The 25,428-nt window shown below is 39.2% G+C and overlaps 1 protein-coding gene across 1 annotated transcript; it reads left to right on the plus strand.

Moving 5' to 3' along the window:
- On the plus strand, window positions 1-24,140 carry FAM117B (family with sequence similarity 117 member B). Its single transcript, XM_036386962.2, has 8 exons — window positions 1-668; window positions 7,382-7,530; window positions 11,987-12,079; window positions 12,592-12,705; window positions 17,976-18,119; window positions 19,133-19,358; window positions 20,214-20,334; window positions 22,538-24,140. Exons 1-8 carry the CDS (start codon window positions 140-142, stop codon window positions 22,854-22,856), a joined length of 1,695 nt encoding a protein of 564 aa, XP_036242855.1. The 5' UTR covers window positions 1-139; the 3' UTR covers window positions 22,857-24,140.
- The last annotated feature ends 1,288 nt before the right edge of the window (window positions 24,141-25,428 follow it).

Raw genomic sequence — 25,428 nt, forward strand, 5'->3', positions numbered from 1 at the left:
GGGGCTGGGGCGGCCGCAGCCGCCAGCCGCCACCGCCACCTGAGGCGTCGGACCCCGCGAGGTGCGGCCCGCGCCTTGCACCCTTCCCTCTCTGCCCCGCCTCAGGCCGCCTTCTGCGAGCCCCGGCTCCCGACGGACAATGTCCCACCAGCGCGTGAGGCGCGGTGGCTCCCCGACCCCCGCCACTTCCCTGGCGGGGGGAGGCGGCGCGGCGGCGGCGGGCGGCGGAGCAGCGGGAGCGAGCAGCCGCCTCCAGCCCATGCGGGCCACGGTGCCCTTCCAGCTCAAGCAGCAGCAGCAGCAACAACATGGCAGCCCCACGAGGAGCGGTGGCGGCCCGGCAGCGGGGCTCCCACGCGCGGCGCCCCCCGGCAGCGGCGGACGCGGAGGCCCCGCCACGGCCCCGCCGGGGGGAGCGGGGAGCGGCGGCGGCGCCGCCTCTTCGCGGGGCAGCCCCACGCGTGGCCACGGCGGGGCGCGGGGCAGCCCCCCGCGGCACCACCACCTGCCGCCGCCGCCCCCGCCGCCGGGCAGCGGGCCCTCGCCCTGCTCCTCGCCGGTGCCTCCGCTGCCGGAGGGCAGGGTCCGGCACCACCACCGGCGGCAGTCGCCGGAGCCGGGCAGGAGCTCCCCAGAGAGGAAGAGTCCCAGCTCCCCCGTCTGCAAAGGTGAGCGGCGGGGGGTCCCGGCCAGCGGCAGAGGGCACGTCCCGGGCCGCTCGGCCGGGCGCGGGTGCAGGGCTGGGGCCGGCGGTGCCTTGGAGCGTGCCGTGCCCCGGGGCAGAGGTAGGGACGGGGCTGTGCCCAGGCTGGTGCTCGCCCTGCCCCTTCTCTGGCCGGCGGCAGGGCTTGCCGGGTGTGTGTGCGTGGAAGGGCTCGTTGCTTTTGTTGCTGCTCTGTTGCGCCCTGGCTTTCAGAAGAGGAATAGAGAGCCAAGCGTGCCATGTGGGGGTTGCGACCGCTTCTGTAGTACCGCGAGTACTGCCTCGGATTCAGGAGGGTAGATGTACTTAGGGTGCTTGCGCACAAACTTAAGGTGGATTTGGTGTTTGGGGGCTGTTGTGAAGCCTTCGCATTTACTCTTTCTGCACACCTCGTGCCAGATGGTGTATGTGGTGTTATCCAAACAGTGTCCCTAAGCTTGTAATTAAAGAACCAACTAGTGCTGTAGGCATGGCACATAGGTGTAGAACAAAAGTATTCAATGTCTCTCTTAGTAGTTGCTTTCAGCATGAACCCTGCAGAAGGACGTGTGTGCTTGAGAGTGATGACAAGCTTGTGCTATAGTGAAGATAAAAAATAGCGTGGTGATAACTTACAGGTTGTAACAAACTGCATTTTAACTTCCTGAATAATTAAATCTTACTGGGAATGCTTGAATATAAGTAATATAAGGCATCAGGCTGAGGATAATAGAGGCTGAGATATGTAAGTCGTTTTTATTTTTGGGTTAAAAGTTTACTCAAAAATGCATCAGTGAGGTTTTGTGTTAATGTCCTCAAATCTGTTACTTTTAGGATATCAAAGCTTGCAGCTACTCATTTCCACGAAATTGCCTGTGGTAATCTAAAGAGTAAAGCTGACTAATATGCAGAAGTGTACATGTGGAAATCTAGGACTAGCCCTCCCTTTAACACTTCTGCTTCTCCTAATACTCCTCCCCCTTTCTAAAATAATGATTGTAACCAGTCTAACATGCTGGGTTTTTTCTTTTTTCCTGTCCCGGCTTTTGAGGAGTGGTACTGCCAAATGAGACAATCATAACCAGTTGGTACAAGATGACTGTGTGCCTCCTAGTCTGCTAGTGTAAGAGAGGACTGATAAGGTTATGAGTTAGATTTTCCGCTTTCCAGATAAGAGTAATGAGGGTTTTATTAAGGCTGTATTATATTAAAGGCTTTGGATTGAGGAATGTGTGTATTCTTCATTTGAGGTTCTTGTTAATCAGTAACCTGAAAGACTTTATACATATCACAAAACCCTGTCTTCTTCTGATGCAATCTGCTGGCCTGGAGAATGAGGAAGAGTGTGGCTAGCCTTGAGGTCCAGGTTCAAAAACTGTTTGTAAAGGCATGTGTCAGACCACTTAGGGTGGAAGAATTGCACTGTCTTTTAGTCACTGTGGAGAAGCCTGCTGAAACCATGCTGGCCTCTCTACTGCTTTGGAGAATTAACATGTATAAGGAAAGAAGTCATTTGATCACTCTCCTGTGTTAAGATAACTCCACTAGCTTTTTACAAGATGTGTGAAAACAGAAGAGTGGTGTCCATTTAATTGCTTCCACATGTTCCAGTTCCTAGGCAGTACTTGTACTGGCCCCAAATGCAAGTTAAACCTCTTTCTTATTGCTTAACATTTGTATTGTGTAGTCCAGTGCTTGATAGAGGCTCAGTTAATGTCAGGTTTTTTCTTCATCTAAATGAGTAAACAGGGTTGGCTGAGAACGTGGAGGTGGAACTTTTTTTACTAATGAGGCAATGGTTGTGCAGACACACAGGACGTTTGAGGGTATTGGTGAGAATCTGCTGCAGAATAACTTGGGTTTTTCTGTTTCTTGCTCTCAGTTAATGATGGCTTTAGTTCATTCCTACAGCTGCAGGCGTCTTTCTTTAGATGAAAATGAACCTTGAGGTTAGACAAATGATAGCTTTTTCTGAGCTTAGATACTGGTTGTATCTAAGTTTAAGTTGTATTTAAATATAAGTTGTATACTTCAGACTCAGTTTCATATTTTTCAGATTTTCTTTCCTGGGAAACAGTTGAATAGTTTTGAACTTAGTTTTCATGAATCTGCTTTACACTTGAGAACCCTAACTTGTGAATTTACAAATGTGACTTTTGTGGGGTTTGGGGGTGGTTTTTGGAGGTTTTTTTAGCCCTTGTTTTCTGATCTGAATTGCAATTAAATGTTGGAAATACTCAACTGAATTTTCTGTTGACTATGGGATAATTACAAATGGAAGATTCTGTCATACAATTTCTAATTTTCCATGCTTTTCTTGCCACTTCTCTCCCTCCTAAATATGACCAGAAACCTAGATCTTGCTACTACCTGTTTTTCATCTTTTACTTTGTCTTTCTGCAGTCTCTAACACTTCTTTCCCAGAATTCAGAATTCCAATTGCCTGTTAATGTGTTCTGCCCTTCCTGTCTCTGTTGAGGCCTCATTTCTGCACTGCGATGTCTGTCCTGCAATCTCCAGTTTTGGTTCAGTTTTCCCATATGCCTCTTCAGCTGTCTGCAAGCCTCCCATTAGAGGCCATTGTTTTGACCTACCAGTACACTGTTGTAATATGAGCTAGAGCTTACACATTTCTCTATCTCGGTTGCTTTTGCCTTGGTTTATTCACTGAGTAAAGATCTAATGGGATCTTGTTATTTGTGTCCTTATATGAAACACATCTTAGAGGAGTTGAACTGCTCAGCTGCAAGAATGTTACAGTGTACCCGGCTGAGTAAACAAGAAGGTCAAGACCAGAGCATTAGCAGTTGTTTGCTTTCAGGTGCCTTGAGGTAGTGGGAGAGTTCTTTGCTGGGTGCTGGACTTTCTGGTATATTCTAGTTGACTGTATTGGACATCTAAACTCAGTCTGAAAATTAAGGAGAAAAGTTGGTTAGTTTTAGTTGGAGGAAAACTTAGTTGTTTTGTCTATGGAAGGGTAATATTAAAGCCTACTTGTGTAGCTGCAGACCTGTCAACCTCAATGACCAAGGTTTTGCAGTAGTTTTGAAAGATATTACTGTGGAATAAGAGAGAAGACTTTGTGTATCATTACATTCCCGCTCTGCTTACCTAAGCTGTTTGACAAATGGTAGGAGTAAAGAAAGTGAATTCATTTTTGCAGCATCATACTGTACGTTTCTTGTGGCAAGCACTTTAGGGAAGTGCACTTATTGGGATTAAAAATACTTTCATTTCTTAGAGTTAAGTAGCTTGAACATCTTGGGCTTTCTGAGGTTTGGTTTTGTAAAACACCACTAATTCTGTCACTCTGCTGCAGTGGAACAATTTTGAATTACTAGTGAATAGTTCTCTTCAGATTTATGCAAGGATGATAGGCAAGATTATGTTCCAAAGGGAGTATACGCAGTTGGGTGGTGTGTCTGTTCTTAGTGCACTGACTCTGTTCAGTTCTTTTAATGAAACATGAAAAGCAGATGAAGCCCCAGAGATCAGTTGCAATTCTGGAAAAGATGACAGTGCCAGCTGTGTATGGGAGAGATCCCATCAATGTCCTTCCTGGGGAAAAGCCTGACCAAAACAGAACAAAAAGGTCAGCTGTATGCCTTGATGCCAGAGGAGCTGCTTGGGTCTCACCTCTTCTCACTATTTTGGGTAGCCCATTTGTATTAAAAAAGCCTCAAGTGGAACTATCAGAGAATTTTGTGAGTTCAGTGGTATCCTGGGCTTTTCTGCTGCTTGTTTTCTCACAGTACGTGTTAGACTGTGTTTTTTGGTTTCTTTCATACCTTTCAGTTAGTTATTGGTAAGCATCTATATTTGTTCAGTTTTGCTCTTCAGTCGCACTGTTTGAGTACCTGAACTTCTGCTGCCTTTGGAGGTGCCTTTGCTCTGCAGGAGGTGGTGTGTGTGATACCAGGTCACCTGTAGCAGCTTGTGTTGGTCACCTGTACAGCAGTGGTGACTGGTGAAGACGTGGCAGCTTGCTTGTTATTTCCCCATGTTGTGGACTTCTTGATCTGTGCTCTGTATGTTTGCCTTGGGTTTGTTCTATTCATTTGCTTTGCTTGAGACTGGATTGCAGAAAGATTTTAATTTCTAAATAAATCTATACTAGTGGTGGATGGATAGGAGGGTTGATATTTATCACAAATACTGGTTTAGATAGATAATCAGGCCAATTAAAAGAGATCGAATATTTAAGAAGTGTCTATTTGATGAAACAGCTCCATTGTTTTTCATCAGCCACAGCTGTTGTAACTGTTATCTCTATGGAGGCAGATCTCTTGTTATGTAGGTCACATCAAGGAAAAATAGCAGCTGAACACTTGCTTCAAGTATTGTAGGGGAAAGTGCAATGAAAACATGTTCCCATTGAAATGTTTTGAAACAGTAAGAATTGTGTAGTAGACTTTGTGAATTCATATAAAGACATATTGAGAAGGTGGAAAAGTAAAAACATGTCCAAACATCATTCCCCATCTAAATATAAATCATTTGAAAACAGAATTTCTTTAAATTAGAGGAAAAGAGAGTATTTACAGCCTTTGTGCCTTGAAATGAGCAGCTCCCCTTGAACTTAAATAGTAAACAGGCTCTTCAGTTCTCATTCTCTCTGTTTGTTCAGCAAAATAGTCTTCCAGTTGCTTTTTGTTTTGTTTGTGGCAGGGAGGAGAGAGTAACAGATTCTGCTTCTCCAGTTTTGAAGCTGTCTGCTGCAGTGGCTTTTGCAGATGATGTGGCTGACTACGTACACTTCCTGATTTATATTTTTTTTTTCACATCCTTTCTGTTTCCCCTTGGTAAGAAGAGAGAAGCTTCTTGAAGAGGAAGAATAATAACTGAGAAGAAAAACAGGGCGGATATGGCAGCTAATTCTAAGACAAATGACATGTTTGATTTAACTTTGGAAGCCAGTGTAATTTTTAAGGAATGGCACGTTGTGTTAGCATGCCACATTGTCCTATAGTACATACAAAGGGAATAGTTTTGAAGTCATCTGATACAAACAGACCCTTCAGTGTGCTGTGTGGTGGTAGTAGTAGTCAGAGAATTTCTTTGATACAGGAGTCTTAAGTGCAAACTCCAAAACATGTTTGCTGCTACACCCTGAGAGCAAATCTGCTATGAGCTCACTAGTAAGGTTGTACATTGTTGGTACTTGTAGAAATAATAAAGGAGATGAGGTTTCCTGACTACTTTGTGTGAGTGTGGCTGATTATAGTGCCAGTAATTGTTTCCTTAAAGTTGAATTGAAATATTTTCCACATTTTTAGTGTGTACATTTCTAATAAATTTGCATGAGGCTATTTAGTGTAGAATGTCACTAGACTTAAATTCTGTCCACTCCACTGAAATCTATACCTAACAGATTTTATTAATATTTTTCATATGTATTTTTAGTAGATTGCAACAGCTTAGAAATTGAATTTTGGACTTTTGGTGTCAATGGTTTTATTGTCTGACTAGCATTCAGACACTAAGTAGGCCCAATTTTCTTTGCCTGTAAATGAGTTTATGTATAATACAAATACTTTTAGTGCAGAATTAATGCTAAGGCACAGCTAGAGAGGACAGATGACTGAGTTTTTGCAGTGCCCTTTTTTAAAGCTTCCATCTGATTTCTGAATCTTGCTTGCTGTGTTGTAGCCATGTATTTCAGGACTTTCTATTAATTATAGGTAAGATTAATGCACAATTATTTCATATATAATTGGAATTATTTTTGTGGGGAGTAGATGAGATGATAGTATGCTTAGGATTTGTATTTTTCATCTCAAAATGTGTGAACGTGTATGTATATCTAAACCCTGGGTCATGGTTGCTTATCAATCTCTTAAATTTACCAACCTCAGTTACTGTTTTGAGGAAACTTTCTTCAGTGTTTATTCTTCATAGCTTGTGGTGTAGTCTTTTATGCCACTTTACTTAAGACATCATTGACAGATGGGATAGATACAAATTTTTATTTTTAACAGTAGTCTTCCTTCTCATATTACTTCCAAAGATTGTTGTATTTAACCTTTTTGAATAAGGATTCCTCTTAGTATTGAAATTGTTCTGAAATAGGATGCCAGTATATACACTACAGATGAGGTGTTGCAGAAGATACAGCAGCAGGCAAATATGAATGTAGTTACCATGTAAAGGGAGGAGATGTCTCAATTAGCTTGTAAAATGTAAATCATTACATTACCAAGTGAACTTCTGAATCTAAGGGTTATGCCATGTGTCATCTGCTGGGTGATTAAAACATGCAGGTTTATAGTGTCCCTTCAAGTAATGTAGGTGAAGGACTAGTGGGAAGAACTGTAAGCTCAGCATTAAACTGAAAAAGTTCAACCCAGTTTTTCTTCATTAACCTTTATTTATGTGTAAACATAGCTATTTTTATTACTTCTACACCTTCATCATTTAAGAGACAAATGACTGTTAGACTTTTAAAGGAGTAAATAGTGGTGTGTAAGCACTAACGCAACATTTGTGACACAAGGATGTTTTTAAGGAAACCATAAAAACAGATTTCAAGCCTATTCAAACAGAATAGAGCCTGGAAAAGCAAACTTAATTTCCATATTGAAAGTATCTTGTTGTGTACGTAATAACATAGTTCCAATTTCTTATGATTTCTTGTACACTGTTAAATGGATAAACTCTCTCTCTTGATTTCTTTGTAATCAAATGTTCTTGCTCCAACAGACAAATCAAGACCCCCTTCTTCAAGCCCTTCCAGCATTGTTCGCCGCACCTCTTCACTGGATACGCTCGCTGCTCCGTACCTCGCTGGGCAGTGGCCTCGGGATAATCATGGACACGCTGCTCCCTGTATGAGAGACAAGGCCACACAGGTAGGACATGGGGTTTTTTGTCTTTGGAGCACTTAAGTGTGAAGACAGGATTTAAATGTAAGAAGCTTTTCCCTTGAAAACGTTCACTTTAGCTTTCTTGCTCACAAGTTCCTATTCACTTTCAAATTGCAGGAATCCTACCTTTGCTACTGCATGTGTGAATTATTTGCATTCTTTAAGTAAAGACTGAGAACTGTAGTATCTTTTAGGTGTTCCGCTTCCTTCTTGCCTCAGGAAAACAGTACTGCATTGTACATCTGTATTCTTATTGTTCTTACAGGGTGCAGTACACTAGATAGGCTGGAATTAAGTACTGTTTACTTTAGATTTATATAGAGAACTCAGTGAGGTATCCTTATATGTATGTGTGTCTCCAGCTCTTCTTGCTCTGTTTGTAAAAGCCCCGTAATGTTCACCTGGGTTTTGTGCACCAAGTATAGAATTATATGCATTGAAGAACTGCCTCCTTGAACCGTGAATGGTGTTGAAGTCTAGTTCAACTGGAAAGTGTTAAAAAAATACATGATTTGCCAATAAACATCACCTGCTTAACCAAATTTCACAAGCTCTAAAGGTTCAGTCCCATGCCACCTGTAAAAACAGAACCAGCAAACAATTGAATGAAATCCCTATTCCTGGAACATGGTTTCAACAAGAAGTCTCCGCTAATTCCAAAGAACATAAGCAGAATGCAGTTGGAAGAGGACCTCATAGCATGTGGGACATCCTTGTGTTTGAACCCCTGTTAGGTTTGGTAACAGTAGAAGAAATGTGTCCATATAGTCTTCAGTGTTTAAGAAGGTGTAGGGGGTTGAGCAGATGAGGTCTGCAGTGTTACTGTGGGGCCTTTTTGAGGTCCTCAGCCTTTTGTGGGAGGAAGGACAACTATTCAAAGAGTGGATCAGTGGGGAAGGAAGGTGTTTTGTAGGGAAATAGGTTCATGTGGATAAGGTGGAATTAGGAGCTAGTGAAGAAGAAAAGATTTGAGGAGCAAGTTTTCTCTGCAGGAGAACAAATGAGAAAAAACGGTTAGAAGACAGGGTGAAAAAAGTAAGCAAATTGAAGTAAGAGGAGGAGGATGGAGAAAGGTATGTGATATAAGATATGAGTGGCTGTTTGTGCCTAGCTATTAAAAGGCATCTTTAAAGGGCAGAACTAAACCCGTATGGGCGTCCTAACTATCTTCATATATGATTCCTTAAAATAATACTTTTTACAAAATAATTGTATTTCTCTACTGCTGCCAAAGTGTTTGCTATGTTCAGCTGATCTCATTCAGGTTAGTTTTGATATAATCTGCATCATGGTTAGGCTTTCATAATCTGTATTTTCCAGATATCGTCCTTTTTGGCTTGTGGTTTGCTTTTGGCTTTTTCTTCCAATTCTGACACATCTAACTGCTGTGGTAGTGGGGCTTTTGTAGAGGAAATGTATTTGAAGGGTTAGTGGGAAGACCATAAAGGGCATTAGATATTTCTGCACAATGAGTACATTTAGTGGTGATTTATGGTAGTGTATTTCTGTGAGAACTAGAATGATCTGTTTGCACTTCCTAATTTAGAATTTATCAAACCAGTAGAAAGTTTAGGGCTACAGACATACATCTGTATGTCCAAAGCTGATGTTGATATGACACTGATGAGGTATTACTGCTTTTAATCTTCATGAGAGCAGCCAGTGGAGCCAGGGACAAGTTTAAAATGTGACTTAAAATGGTTAGTTTCCTAAGATAAATCAGGCTGCCCATTTGTACTGTTCAGCTTTTCTGAAAATGTCGTATTTGGATGAAGTTTCACTGGTGAGATACTCTGGTTCCAGTGTGTGTAACTTCAGATTTCACAAAGTCTGACAAGAAATGAATGTGTTCTGATTCTGAGAACAGGAATTTAATTGGCAATGTTATAAAAGGCTTTCAAGTTGAGTAAGCAGGGCCTCTTGATTGTGTGGAGTTATGGCACAGGGAGTTATTCAGGAAGCAGACTGGGAAGAGACAGCGTTTAGTGGTACACTGCATCTTGCAGGCCTTTGTAGAGATGGCCATGGGTCATGGCTGAGAGCTGTGTAAGGGACCCCAGGTCATGCAGACACTGTCTCTCTGTCAGACTCCTCCTGCAGCTGAGGATTTTGATGAAACCTGTCTATAAAACTAGACTGAATTGTGTACGTGGAGAATAGTTGTTGGATGATGAATAGGTGTATTACTGAGCATCCAAGGGTCTGGCTAGAATTCATACCTGCACTTATTAAGTGCTCATAAAACAGGTGTTAATAATCTCATCATTTTTGCTTTAAATGAAACATGTTTGTCTTAGAAGTTAAATGAAACAATTACTTTGTATTTTTTTTAATTCTTAAATAATTCATTTTGACTGGAAAATTTTTGCCTCTTAAGACTTTTTTTTTTCTGAAATGTTCTACTGTCCGTAATAAATTCAGCCTTAAATTAATTTCTTCTTAATTCTAGAAAGCAGGGAGGATGTTGTGCATGGTAACTAATAAGCAAGTAGTAGTACTTCGAGAAACCAGAGAACTATAACTCCCACTTTGCCTATTGGTTATTTGGTCTATTTCTTGATAATAAATATTACAATCAAAATTTGGGGAATAAATAGGAGAAGACTTGCTAAAATAGTATTGCATTTCTGTTTTGATGTACAGGTTTCCTATAGTTGAATCTGAAAAGATTTCTAACTATTTGTTTTGAGGATGAGCATCAAAGCAACTTTAATGCTTTAAAATGAATCAGATATTAATTTATTAAATAATTCTTGAATTTTGAGTCAAAGTCTTGAATATAAATTAAAGGCAAAGACTAATTAGAGTGTTAATTATTCTCCTGTAGGCAAGTGTAATGGTTGTGCTGAGTTGGGAAGCTAGAATTAGTAGCTAAAGCTTACTGTTCCAGAAGTTAGAGGATAGGATGGTACTCCTGACTGACATTTGAGAATTGATTAGACAAAGATTGGTGCTTAGGAATGGGAGTTATCAATTATTCTATTTGATTATACAGATCAGTGAGTGCTTTTCTAGAAAAACAGATTGTAATGGATTCTGATTTTGCTATGAAATAGAATTTCAAAGCAACCCTATTACCTTTATTTTTCAGATTTGTCCTAGTTAGTTTTTGATTTGGACTGATGAAGATTAAAAAGTACTGATAATGGAGGTTTCATTTATATGAAACTTGTGTCTGTAACTGAAACTGGTGGGGTTGCAACCTGTATATTTGGAGTTAAGGCTCCATATTCCCCGCAAAATAGGGATTAATACCACAAAAGACTTGAGTTTCCGTGATACAAGTGCAGCTGGGCTAGGAAAGGTCAGCATGTGGCTTCTGCAAGCTGTTAGTCTCATATATAAGAACAACCATGGCACACTGTAAATGTGAAGACTTTGAGGCAATCAAAGTTCTTCTCTATAGGAGAAAGTGAGATATCCAGGAAATGAGGTTAGCTAGATCACTGCTGTGTGCTAAGAACTGCTTGGTGGCAAGAGTGAATTTCAAGGAATTCGCTGTCTCTTTCAGTGTGTAAAATGCTTCCAGAGATTTTTCCCCTTGCTTCATTAGGTTATTCCTCTTACTTCCTGTTACTGCTCAGAGATTCCTGGTAGATGCTACTATCTGTCTTCTAGAGCCTTTACAGTTCACTGTGTTTGAAGACATTCCTGGAGGTGGCTAGGTGGGAATACAAACTGTCCATAAAGCAGTATCATGCAGTATTATCACAGGCTTGCCTGTGCATTTTCTTACGTGAGATACTGTGTGTCTTAATGATACCTTGCATGTCTCAAAACTCCTTAATCACAATATGTTTGTGAGATTTTTTATTAAACACTAATGGCTCTGTGAAATCAGCTTAATATTATGTGTGTTGCTTTCTGCTTGGCCTGGGCCAACTGTGAACCTGGAACCCTCTGAGGCATTAATAAATTTATTCCCTACTTTGCAATAGCTCTAGTGGTGCTTATATGCCTTGCTTTCCTTCTCATTCTTGAGAGGAAGAACGTGGTTTTGAAGCTGTGCTGGTGCAGGCTTTTCACAGTGCTTACACCAAGCCACCCTTGCTAATGCTTCAGAAATAACAAGGTCAGCATCTGTGCAGGAAATGAAATACAACATCTCCCCCAGTTCACAGTGGCTCTTCAGAGCTCTGTAGCAGCCTGTGGTACATCTGGCTGTGAGTACTGCCTTATGCTCAGTCATTTGGAAGGGAAACTAGCACATCCCTATATTACACTAGGTCTGAAAGTTGTGGGTTTGGGGTTTTTTATTTATATAGTTTCACTCTGCTTTTTCATACTTTACCTGTGAGAAAGGCTTCTAGTTACTTACTGTTCATTTTCAGATCTGAATCTAGCATATCTTAAATGTTCTCTTTTCTAATTTGTCTCCAAATATTCTGCCAGAAAGTAGCAATTACCTTTTTTAATTAGTCCTGTAATCTTCTTCCTACAGACAGAAAGTGCCTGGGCTGAAGAATATTTAGAAAAGAAGAGAAGTTCACACAAACGTTCATCATCATGGGGCAGCAATGAACAGCTCAAGGAGGTCAGAAATTACTTGAAAACTTTGGTTTAAATGTTTTTTTGGTATGCACTGTTACCATGATGCTTCAGGAAGGCACGAGTATTTTACTACTTTGTGTAATTATACAGATGGAGGACTTAGTAAAAAATATGAAATTGCTTTTCATTTGCTATTGATTTAATATAAAAATGCAAGTCAATTAATATTTTCAATCTGAATGTGTGGGAAAGAAAATGTTAAATGCAAGTGACATTTTTTTATCAAGAGGGAAATAACAGCAGCGACCTCACTACTTTGAAATTTTATCTATTTCAAGTTCTTTCACTAAACCTCTGGAGGTGTCTTCTGAGGGTCAGCTGAACTGCTAGCTAGCATACTCGGTTTGAAAGAACTTGAGTGTAATCTAGTGCTGGGAGTAATTATGAATGTTATGGTAGTAAATAGTTTTAAAGAAGTGATGGAGTAAATGGGTGGAATTACCTGTGTACCTGAATACACCTGTTGAAATCTGATGTGAATTTTCCCATTGTTAGATTGCAAAATTGCGTCAACAGCTGCAGAGAAGCAAACACAGCAGCAGGCATCATCGGGACAAGGAAAGGCAGTCCCCTTTTCATGGCAACCACGCAGCCATTAACCACAGTCAGGTAAGGCTGGGTGCTTTTTGCCTCTATTGGGTACCTAATACTACTTTCAGGTCCTTTCAAGGTTGTGATTTGTCTTAGAGGGAACTTAAAAATACCACAGACTGCTCAATATGTTGTAGCTATAGGTGAATTCTGTGAAATAGAGCTCTTTCTTTTGGCTGCTTGAGTGAATGGGAGCCCAGATCTTTTTGTTACTTGGGTGAGCTGGCTTTGAACTCCCTCTTTCAAATAATTTCAGGTAGTTAAATATGTCCTTGAAGCAAGGTTTTTAAAGTGCATTCTGCAGGTTCCACAAAAGGATGACAGATAAGGTAAATCTAAAACTACAGACCATCTTCTTCATTACATGTTGCTGTGGCAGTTATGACTTTGCACATAGAGTATGGCATGGAGCAAACTGCTGGTAAAACTGTGTACTCAAATAAGAAGTAGCTTTTCTGAGCACATTTTGTTGTTTTGCCAAACACTCATCTAATACTGTGATGAGGTTTTGAGAGCTTACCTGACAAAAGGCTACTCCATGAGATTATTATTTGTTTACACACTTCATAACATCATTTAGCCTTTTTAAGATTTTGTCTTTTTTTCCCATTTATCTTGCCTTGAGACTTAAAGTAATAATCCCTTCTACAAAAATCGTGATGGTTAGGCCACCACACGTTCTGTGTGCAGTTTCAGTTTTATTTCAAGGCTTCTAATGAGGTCAGGTTGACAGAGGTGTAATATTTTTAGCTCAATTGATAGCAGGTGTAAAAAAATTATAGGCTTTCAAAAACACAGATCATTTTTCAAGTGTGTTTTTGTTGAGTAACTTTAGGAAAACCAATAGAAAAGTTTGGTAATTTTTTTTCAGAAGGAAAGTTTTTTTTCTCTCACTACTGATATCTCATGAATGTACATTTGATACACACAGTTTTTTTAACAGTTACAAAAAGAGCAAATCCCTCACAATAGCCTTGGCAAGGCAGTGTAGTTGAAAGAAACTGGAAACTGTCAGTGTTGTGAATTGAGAAAGTAGTTCAGCTGTGAAACTTCTCTGAAAATCTAATTACATTCCCAATTACTCCTGAAATGCCATTAATTGTTCCAACAAATATCATAATCTGACAACAGTTAATAAAAATTTTCATTTGTCATTCCGTCCTTCTGGAAGTAATTTAGGTCAGGTTCTTTGATTCTTTCTTTCAAAGTCAGGTGTCTGAGTGAATGTGTTCTACTTCAAGAATGAAAATAAGAAAATAGAGTTTCTTCTACTCTGTTGTTCTTAACTCCTACTTCATATAGAAGTCATGAGCACCTTTTGTCTCAGACCCTAACTTCTTATCCCTGCTGTAGGACATTTAGTTAGCAGTCATGTCTTTTCAGGATTTGTGTGCCTCTTGAATTCAGTTTGTCAGGAGTTTGAATTCTCTGCTACTGGAAGTATTTAGGAATTTTTTTTAGAATTACATTTTTTGACATAGCAATTTAGGAATTACTGAAATGTGAGTGCAGTGTACTGTGCTGCTTATTTTACTGACTACTCAAGTCAGAACAGTCCAAAATTATGAACGAAGAAAGACAACTGACCCAATCCCTTTCTAGGGGGTTTTGAGAAAGTTCATGAAAATCAACATACAAAATGTGTAAAACTTTTGGTTAAAAAAACCAAACCAAAACAAAAGACAGAGTAGCATATTTGATTAAGGTGTTTTCTCTGAATTTGTAGAACTTGAGGACATTTTCAACCAAAAAGTATACTGAAGGACTTTTGATGTGGGCCCTTTAGTACACTGGAGAATTACATGCATTTTAAAAGGCTTGCTTGGCATTCTACAAACCTGTGATTATCTGAATGCTAAGGTATTGCCACTCTAGCACAGATAATCTTAGTGAGTTTTAATTTCAAAAGTGAACAACAATGATGCTGTTCTGAAAAATACCTCCCTAAATTATGTATATAACTTTTTAAATGTACTAATTTTATTATTTTGTTTCTGGTATGGATGTCTTTACATTCTGCCAAATCTTATAGTACATGAATAAAATATTGTGCAATGGATAATTAGTTTTTGGGCTTGTGAAACAAACTATAAAATATAAATTGAAGCAAAGCAGCTTTTCCAGGACTGTGTTACAAAACAAAACATTGTTTTTCTTGGTGAATTTTGTGCCAGCTGTGTCAAGCTATTTGCAAAGGCAAGAAGTTAAAGAAGGATTCAAAGAGTAAGTGAAGCGTTTAGATTAATGGCATTTAGCAGCTGTTTTTTAACTCAGTGAAAATCTGTAACTGTAGTCATAAAGGGCAAAGTTCCTGTGTTTTCTCATTATTTTTTTGAGAACTGCTAAACTAGAATTTTTGGCAGCGGCTCTGTTCCTTCAGGATTTGTGGGAAGGACTGTGTGGAAACCAGAATTTAGTCATTAGAATATTTAGAAATTATTTTTTTACATTCCTAGCTTGAAGGAAACTTTTGTGTTTGTTGACTCTAAAGGGTCATGTAAAGATTTCTGAGCTCAAGGAGTTGGATTCCTGACAAGGTGAGAAAACGTATTAGGAAATGGTGTCAGTAGTTCCTTTACAGAGACCAGGTAAACTCTGTTTAACATTTGGAAAATGGAATTATTTTCTAGTTAAAAGAAGAAATTTCAGTGGATTTATTTCCTCTTTTCTTCCCTACTTAAACTTTACTGCAATTCTTGAATTATAGCAAAATTTTTAGCGATTCTTGCTAGCTAAGCTTCTGATTGGTTGTTTATTTGTGCTTCTTTCTAATATGATTTTTGTGTGAAGAAAGAAATCCACACAATCTCTATAGAATAAGCTTGTTGGCTGTTCCTGACCCTCTGCTCACAATCAGGAAATAGTTGGGGAGGATCGAGTCCTTGCTGTTGACTACAGCAAGGACTCGTTGATTTTTTTTCAGAACGAATGGTTGTTTTTTTGTTTGTGTGGTTTTTTCGTTACTTAGGAAATGTTCCTTTGTCTCTCTTTAACTGGAAGAGGAGTTTGCAGAAAGGTCATAGCCTATTCAGGTGATCTCAGGATGCTTCTGAGAACATTTTGAGTTAATTGCATGGTACTAAATCTGTGAACAGGAGTCAAAGCAATGGGATCTTTTTATATTCTCAGTGTTGGTATAAGGAAGAAACAAGAATTGAGGCCAGAACTGAAAACAGATGGAAGAATAAATGGATTATTTTTTTCCAACAAAATGTTTTTTTCCTCAGTGCACTTGGCTGATATTACATTTTTACATGGCACTCTGAACCATCAAGGCCTCTGCTCCTTTCATTTTCCTAGCAACCCTGTGTCCCCAGTGTCTGGCCAATTGATTGATACTGAGATCAACTGCATGCAGTTCACAGTGTTGGGGGCTTGGGTTTTTTTGGTGTCACCAGCTTACCAGGTGGAACATTTCATTTTTTGAGTAGAATTACCATGATACATTCAGCCTAGAGGTGGCTTGATGCAAAAGCATCACAAGCCCTGGGATTCTGTTTAAAGTTTTGTTACTTGTGAAAAATTGGAAGAGCTTAGAGCATTTTTCCTGAAATGCCTGTGAACAATTTAGATTTGTCATCACCCTTTTTTCCTACCTCATGGGTGTATGCCATACCTGTAAGTCTCAGAACTGAAAACTCTGTGCCAGTGTGTTACTGTGTGAGCACAGTCATTATTATCCTGTTCTTGGCACCTTGCCTCCTTGTGAGCATTCCGGGTATTTGGATAAGTAGTCCAGAGCTGGTGGCCTGTTCCTGCGTGTCCATGCAGACCTCTGTGAAGGCAGTATTTGTAATAAAGTTTCTTTTTTTGAGGCTGATTGTTCCACCCATGTCACAATACCTCCTTCCTTTTCCAACCTCTAGCACCCTGGGCTAAGAAATCATCCTCCGTCAGGTACAGAATATTATTTTTCTTGGAAGTGAGACATGCTGTACTGAACTATATCGAACTCTACTGAATTTACTTTGAGCTCTTCAAATACTAGCATGAACCCAAGAATTTTTGTGGTAGGCAATCGTATTTAAAGGTGAAGAATTCCCACATTTTGCTGATGGCTGCTGAAATCTTAAAGCATACTTGTGTTCTACTTTTTAACAAGCTCAGCTTGTCCTAAGAATGTGTATGTTGAATAACTGGGTGCATAAACAGCCTTTAGTTCCTGAACGTGTGCTGATATATCTATATTGTTACTGAATATCAACCTGTATTAGTTTAACTGGATTGTTGATCCAAGGCCTTGCTTGGAACAGAATTAGCAGGCTTGCTTTCTCAGACTTTTTTGTGCTCTTCTCCAGTGGTTTTTTTCATCTTCAGGCAAGACTTTAGAAACTCTTTACAAGTTTGGCCATCATGAGACTGTCTCATTTTTGTTGACAGAAACAGAGTGACAAGCATTTCCTGAACAGAAGCTTTTGTAGTTCTTGTGCAAGTCTTTTTTAAGATGTTTGGTTTTGGGTTTTTTTATGGCTAACCTAATGTTTCAGGAAAGTAGAACCAATATAATTCGTGAGTTCTGCTGCTGTAGAGATTTATGATTGTTACAAGAAATCTCCACTATGGTCTGTGATGAAAATGTCTTGTGTACATTAATTTTTCTGAGGTAGATTTTCTGCCAGACAAGCTTTGTGTGGTTTTTGAGAATGTACACAGGAAATTAAAATGCTTTCGTTCTGTCTATGTAGTCTTGTTACTTAAAGGAAAAATTAAAATAAAACCCCCTCACAAAAATAGATTCTGAAGACCAGATAATGCTGGTCCTTCATGCATTAGAGGAGTTGCTCTCAATCACGGCACACTAGGCCACAGAGTTCAGGAATTTTACATGGGAATTTTACTGTGACTTAAGTGTGTTGTGCTGTTCTTTGAGTTGAACTGAATTTTTGCAGAAAGTATTACATTACCTGGAGTACACCACTGCTTAATGAGTACAGAATCTTCTAATATTCTGGCAGGGAGACTTTTTTAACAGGAGGGCAGATGCTAATGGAGAGACTGGGAAATCTCAAGAAGTTGTAGTGTGCCAAAGGGAGCTCTGGGAAATTTCAGTAATGTGTTTTCTGAGAATGAAATTTTTGTGCATATTTTGAAACACTAGATTTTTAAACTGTTAATCTTCCTTCTTAAGCAACTAAGTATTAACATTTGGGTTTGGGATTTTATTCTTTATGTGGAATTCTCCCTAAGTTGTTTTGGGTAGAAATAGTAACTTGTTTGTATATAAATCTACATTGTTTTCTTACTGTCTCTGTCTATAAATCCACATTGTTTTCTTATTGGTTCTTTAGGCTCACATCCCAAAGAGTGCTCTTGTTCCTGTGATACCTATTACCAAATCAACGGGGTCACGGTTCCGGAACAGTATAGAAGGATTGAATCAAGAGATTGAGATAATAATTAAGGAGACAGGAGACAAGGAGGAACAACTTGTTGTATGTATCTGCTACCATCTTTGCTCTATATAATTATTTTTGTTTTGCTTTGAGATCATAAACTTTTTTTTTGCACTGTTTTTGAATTAAATTTGTATGGAATTAATTTTATTTATATTTTTATTTATTATTTTCTTTAATAAGGGTAAGTTGAAAAGTCTCTTGGAAAGCTAAAGGAATGAAAGAGTTAAAGCTTGAATCTGAACCTTTTCCTCTAAATAAGAAATCTCAGTAAAACAGGGAAAAGCAAAATGTCTTTTGAGAGTTTTTTTGTATTAATTTTTTTTTGCCCATGCTGAAGTATCCCCATGTTAGGTGAACAATAATTTGCCCATTTTTAATGTTCATTTTATTTTAATGGTTTTTAGAGGTAATTTAGTACTAAGGTATCAGAAATACAGACTGTGAAGATGATTAAGGAACCAGAATGTCTTTGATATGAAGAGAAGCTGAGAGATGGGAGTGTTCAGCCTTGAGGAGAGACAGCTCCAGGGATCTTATCAATGTATATAAACATCTCATGTGCAGAAATGGAGGGAGCTGGTCTCTTTTTAGTAATGCCCAGTGATGGGGAAAGGAGCAATAGGCATAAATTTTAAAATGTTAGGGTTTTGTTTGTTTGGATTTTTTTTAATGTGTGAAGGTGTGTAAAGCCCAGAGCAAGTTGTCCAGAGAAGCTGTGGAATCATTGTCTGTGGAGATATTAAAGACTTGACTGGACAGAGTCCTGGATACACTGTTCTACCTGAGTCTGCTTGAGCAGAGATGTTAAACTTGATAATCTCAAGAGGTTACTTCCAGCCTCAGGAATTCTGTGATGATGAGAAATCTTACAAATTGTTGTCCTTAGTTTCTGAACCTGACATTTTAGTTTCTTTTGAAGTTGCATGTAACGAATAAAATTTTATTCCTCAAATGGTTTCATAAAACCCAAAAAGACCCTCACCATTACTCAGTTTAAAGCAATTGCTATCCAGACAAGAGCAGCTGTCTGATACCTTTGATTCTAACAGCCTCAAGATATTCCAGACGGGCACCGTGCCCCGCCTCCGCTGGCGCAGCGCAGCAGCAGCACCCGCAGCATTGACACCCAAACGCCCGGTGGAGCAGACAAGGGCAGCAACAACAGCAGCCGCTCCCAGTCCGTGTCTCCAAGCTCCTTTCTCACCATCTGTAATGAAGGCAGTGAGGAAAGCCCGTGTTCTGCAGATGATCTGCTCGGTGATTCCAGAGATAAAGGTACTGTGTCACTTCAGAAGTTCAACAATGCTGAACTTGTGCGATGTGCTACATAACTACAGTACAGTAGTTACAGTAGCTACATCAGTAAAAGAGAGGGTTCGTTCCCTGCATCCATGGAGGAATGGTAGAATGTGGGCTTTTTTGTATGTTTTTTTGTACATGATCAGGTTTTTTCCAAATGCTCCATATGTGTGCACACATATTAATTAAAACTGGATAGATGTGACTGAGGAATGTGTTTTCCAAAAAGCTTTTATTTTAAATAATAGATTATTTGAGTATTTAAAGCAGGTTGAAGAAGCAAGAATGTACAGTATCAGGTGAAAGAACACAGTAGTCCTGTTGCTTGTGTTGGGTATTTTTTATGATCTTGGCCAAAATCTACAACCTTATAGCATTTCATAGACATACCCATAAAAGTTTAAGTGTTTAGGGTTTATTTAATTATTCTTTTTTCATCTGGAATCTTTTGAGAGATCCTAGGAGAATTTTATAATTCAACATAAACCTGTTCTGTTTTTGAAAGAATATGGCTTCTGCCCATTTCTTTTGGGTAGATGGTGACAGTACAGAACCATAGATTTCAGTTTGCAGTTAAAAACTGAAAATGTCCAGTAATGACCAGATGTTGCAGAGGAGCCTGAAAATGTTATAAGAGGAAACAGAAAGAAGGAAAGAAATTGAGATAAGAAAGCTTATGTGCAAATGAAGGCTTTGAAGGCAAATGAAATGTTTTTGAATTTCATAACATTGGTAATGAAATGGCTTTAAATTCAGGGGGCATTTAAAGGTAGTTCTTCTGGTTTTTTATAGTGTGTCACATTTATATAATGAGCAACTCTCTTCCTGCAGAAAATGGGAATAATTCTCCCTTGCCAAAATACGCTACCTCACCAAAACCCAACAACAGCTACATGTTCAAGCGTGAACCTCCTGAGGGCTGTGAAAAGGTGAAAGTCTTTGAGGAAAACTTGTAAGTTGGTTTTTGCTACATAAGAAATAACATCTAAGAATCAGATTAATTTTTGCTTTATTGATTTTGTGTCAGATAGAAGTTATTAGTCCAGTTGCTAAAGCCATGCTAACAACCTGATCTCTGGTTTTTGGTGTGACTATATATTGGCATATCTGAATATATTTTACTGCTGAAATTTAGTGTTCAAATCTTGGGTGATGTTTTTTAAAAACCAGGATAATTTGAGAGGAGTCTCTTACCTGGCAGATAGTGGGAGAAGAACTCAAATAATCAGATAGGGGGAGAGGTAATAACAGGCTGTAACATCAGTGAATTTATGTCACAGCTTGACAGGCACATCCAGTAATCTAGACTCTGAAGACCATATTCTTTTCAGCTAAATCAATGTGAAGTCGTGAAACTTCTAGTGACAGGAGAGTGAACTTGATCCTGAGTATTTGATGCTTTGATTATTCTGGAAAAGCCAGCTTTTGTGATTTGGGAATATTCTAGGAGGTTATGTTTTATTATTTCAGAGTAGTTTTTATACCCTTATGTCACTTGTATACTAGAATCTTAAACTACAGTTAAAAATTCCATCTTGTCACATGGAGTATACAAGGAGTATAGACTGGTTACAATTCTCTTATATTATCTCAAGAATGCCATCTAGTATAGATGTTAGTTAAAAAGAAAATGAGCTTGGCTCACCTGTGCAAATGGATTTTGAGAGGTCTCTACAGCCTGTCCCATGGCAATGTGGGAAGGGTTACAGTGAGTGAAGTTACCTGTCTGTATTACATTGTAAACTGTATCACTGACAGGTAGTTAATATTCACTTGCTACAGGAACATACTCTATTGCAGTTTGACTCACGTTTGCATTTCTTTTCGGAAGTCCTCTCTGCATAACTGTAGGACTGCTCTGCTGTAGAGTGAAAAAAGCTTCTGCAGAAGTTTCTACTTAGCCATAGCAGTCCTCAGACACTGATGGACTGAGGTCTGATGAAAAAACATCTTTTCACATCTGTTACTTGAATTCCATGTGTATGTGGAATACATGAGTGTAACTATTTAAAGCTCAACCTTTGTTTAATGGAATTTCTATTTGAAAATCCTATACAGGATTTTCATTTGGGAAGAAAATTTACAAGTGGGGTTGTATTTTCTGGATGCTGGTGAGAATCAACTAGCATGGAAATGTACCCTATCTTATGAGCAGGATTTCTTTTCACAATAAACTATCTCTACAAAAATACAACGGAAGATTGGCTTGCTTGGCTTAGTAAAACAAAGAAGTGAACATGGCTCTTTTACAAACACAAGGAAGGGAGGGAGAGGTTATAGGCTAAAGGACAATGCTGGCAGCAACAAAAAGTGAATAAAAGTTTCTGGTGGCTATTTTCAAGCAGTAAAGAGAGAATTTAAAGCAGATTTCTATAGTTCTGTCTTGAAGTAGACTTTGGCTACTGTAAGTAGATTTGCATTGCAGCGTTAGAGCACAGAAGGCATTCCTAAGCTATCCATGATTTCCATTTCAGCTCTATTTTTCTTAAAGCATGTCTTGGGCTGCGTTCTTTGCTGAGATGGCAAAATTGCAAGTCAGGATCTAAATTTGTGTTCACACTTCCTTCCCAGATTAGAGGTGCTTGATGAGGAAAACTACATTTTACTCTCTGCATTGAGTTTTTTAGTAAGATTGGGTCATCTTCTGCAGAGAGTCAGGGCACACTCATGTGAACATGCAAAGAAGGCAAAAGTATAGAAAAGGGGAACCCCAGACGATTATGAACTCCTTTGAGATATGCAGTATTAGGATCATTGCTATGCCAGCTTTCTTTCACAGGGCTTGTTGTATAAATAGTGTCTGTATGTGGGGCAGAACTGTTGGGTTGTGAAAGTTTCTGGAGAAAATGATTGAAAATACTTTCTCATATAATGAATGTGCTAATTCATGGATAGGGTTTGTGATCAAGCATGAAGTTGGTTTGGAAACAGCCTGCCCTAAGAACATGCTGTTAGTTGCAGCACTTTTAAACAAGCAGTTTAAACCATCTTGTCTGTTTGCTGTGTGCTGTGAGTGTCATTAAGGCATTATTGAGTAGCTGAAATACTTCACATTGAAACCTCAACTTGTTTCTGACGATGTGTTCAGCAATACTTCCCTGCCATTGGCAGAATTTGATTGTTCCATAAAACTATTGTGTGTATTTTATTTCTAGGCCAAAACCGTTGCACGAAATTCCAGCCTTCTATTGCCCTGACAAGAACAAAGTGAATTTCATTCCGAAAAGTGGCTCTGCTTTCTGTCTTGTCAGCATCCTCAAGCCACTTCTTCCCACACAGGATCTCACACTTAAGGGCACTACACACAGCCTGACTGTCTCCTCCAGCATGACACCTGGTTTGTTACAGCCCATTTCTATGGCCTCCTTGACTACAAGCACAGATCAAGACAGAATCTCTCGTGGAACAAGTACAGTAATGCCACAGACCTCTCTGCTCCAGCAGTCAGGATGTATTGAGGAAGCTGAAGAATAATTTAGATTGTCTTGACATTTTTCTGGGCAACTACTGGGAAAAAAATGGAACCAGTTGACCGGACCTTTCTGATCACACACACGCATTGTTTTAACAATTTATGGCACTGCCATAATCAAAACTGTTTGTATAATTGACAGTTTGTAGCACATTGAGAAGTTCAGGAGGATGCAGCAGCTGATACGCTGTTGTACCTCCTGCTTTGGAAAACTCTGGTTCTGTTTCTCTTCTGCTTTTTTTAAACACTGGTGAAAACAAAGACTATCATAATCCTTTCCCATTTAAAGGACCAGTTGTTTTGATGGTGTGTGTCCTCTGACTTTTTTTTCCCCACTAAAACAAGTCTCAAGACCAGCCAGCTGATCCCATTTACCATTGTAATCTGCAGAGGGAGGGGCAATCAGATGGTTTTGCAAGATGTCTTTTGTATGAAAATGTGTATTTTGTAACAAAATTTTGCCTTTCTGCTTTATAGCAGATGGTGTTTCCTGGTGATGATCCCCCTACCCTGTTTTTTGTTTTTTTTTCCTTTGGTAGGGAAGGATTTTTTATACTTGGCTGGCTTACAGCTCATGGGACCAAAGGATTGCTGAACTATTGCAGCAGTCTCAAATTATATGACCTTGCTGAACAGCCTCAGACCTAAACAAAGCAAAACAAGTTAATACATTTGAAACTTTTAAAAAGAAGAGTATGCAAAAACAGTGTTAGTGTATTGTGTAAATTTTTTGATATCAAAAATTTGTGCTTCTGGTAAGTCATATTCTTAAAATTCCTTCCTTCACAGAATTCCTACTAGTATTGGTTTATTGGCTGGAAAATTGCATTTTAAAGCACTTGCCCTGCTATTGTTCTATTTGTCCATAGAATTTTTGTGCAGATGTAGGGGAAAAACATTATCCTCTTACGCAGTATGCTTTCTTCCAGAAAATACTTGGCTCTTACAGGCTTGCTTAGATCCTTATGAGTCAGCCTGAATCATTAATCACTCTTGGTACAAATTTGCTCTGACGTGACTCATCACTGTATTATAGACCCTGGCCACATAATACTGAAATACCTGTGCATGGTTTCCTCCCTTTTGTCATAGTGGTGTTTGTGTGTCCGTTGAAGGTGATGGTTTGTCAGGCATGATATCTGTTATGCAGAAGTTTACAGCAGCAGATGTGTTCTCTCTTTTTGACTAGCAGCTTAGGTGGCATGTAGAACAGGATTTTTTGATACTTGGTTTGTCCTGCTAATGCGGCAGTTAATGGTTGCTTTGAAATTACAATGAAAGGCAAAAATGGGGGGGCGGGGGGGGGGGGGGGGAAGGCAACTGCAAACAGAAACTGTTCAGGAACTTTACTGAGGTTTCTCATGTGTTCCTGGAGTGCATTACTTGGGTTTGAGTTCATACAATTATAGATGTGCAGAAAGCTCCAATGACCTGAGTACCAGTGTCATAGTCACTTATAAAACAAATTGATCTTGTACCTCTTTAACAGAGTTGGATTCAGTAATTTCAAAGTAAATGTCATTGTGGACAGTCTCTGGGTCTGAATATTGGTCTGTTACATGCAAGCAGGTCTCACTGGCTTGCATATACACAACTTCCATCGACATAGTTTCCATGGATCAGTTGTATTCTCAGGTCTCCTCATAATGGCAACTATTTCAAGATGATACTGCAAATATAACAGTCTTGTTCAGTGCTTAATATGATGAGTTTGCTTACAAACATTTTGATTTAGGGAAAAAACCCTTGCATATGTGTGCAGATAATCATCATAATTTTGATGCATATTTGCTGTTCCTTTATGTCCTGTATTAGTAACTATGACTGCAGTGTACTTCATTCAGCAAGTAAGTGTAAATCATGCTAGAATGTGCAAGTTCTCTATTTATAGTATTTTTAAAATGTTATGCAAAAAAAATCAGTAAATTAAAATTGTACCCGGAGGTATGAAAGTATTTCACCTGTTAAATTAGCAGACAAGCATAATTTGGCTTTCTCTATCCATCTTCCGATGAAAATGGACAGGATTGTTTTGAAGTAACAGCTTTGATTTGCACTGACATTGCCAGTCACCTGGAGTTGTTGAGGAACAGAGCTTTAAAAATAAGCAGATTTGTGCATCAAACTTGTGTAATTTTGCCAGCTGATAGTTCTTTTCTAGGCTTTGTGGATAATAATTTGTTTCTTCTGAAACACTACAGTGCAATTTGAAGTCTAAAATGTACTGCTTTAGATAGGTTTGTTTAAACCTGGTGCGACTGATCCGGATCATATTCAGGTGAAGGAAGTGCTTTTAAGTCTGTTTTCTATTTCTGTAACAGTAGCATGTAAAGAACTTCATTGTGGCCAAACTGCCTAGTGCTTTATTAGGAGATCTTAACTGAATGGTTAAGAACCATTAAGAAGGGCTCAAGTTAACAAATAGCCTTTATTACAGCCTTGACACTTAACTGACTTCACCAAAATGCATTCTGATGTTTGTTTTCATCACATTGTGACTCTCCCAAACAGCAGTGGGCTTTCTTACCGTAGGACTTTCTTTTGCACCTGTTGTTGTAGGACTTGAGTATCTCT

This window comes from Molothrus ater, chromosome 7 (genome assembly GCF_012460135.2).
Source record: "Molothrus ater isolate BHLD 08-10-18 breed brown headed cowbird chromosome 7, BPBGC_Mater_1.1, whole genome shotgun sequence".
NCBI classification, from domain to species: Eukaryota; Metazoa; Chordata; class Aves; order Passeriformes; family Icteridae; genus Molothrus; species Molothrus ater.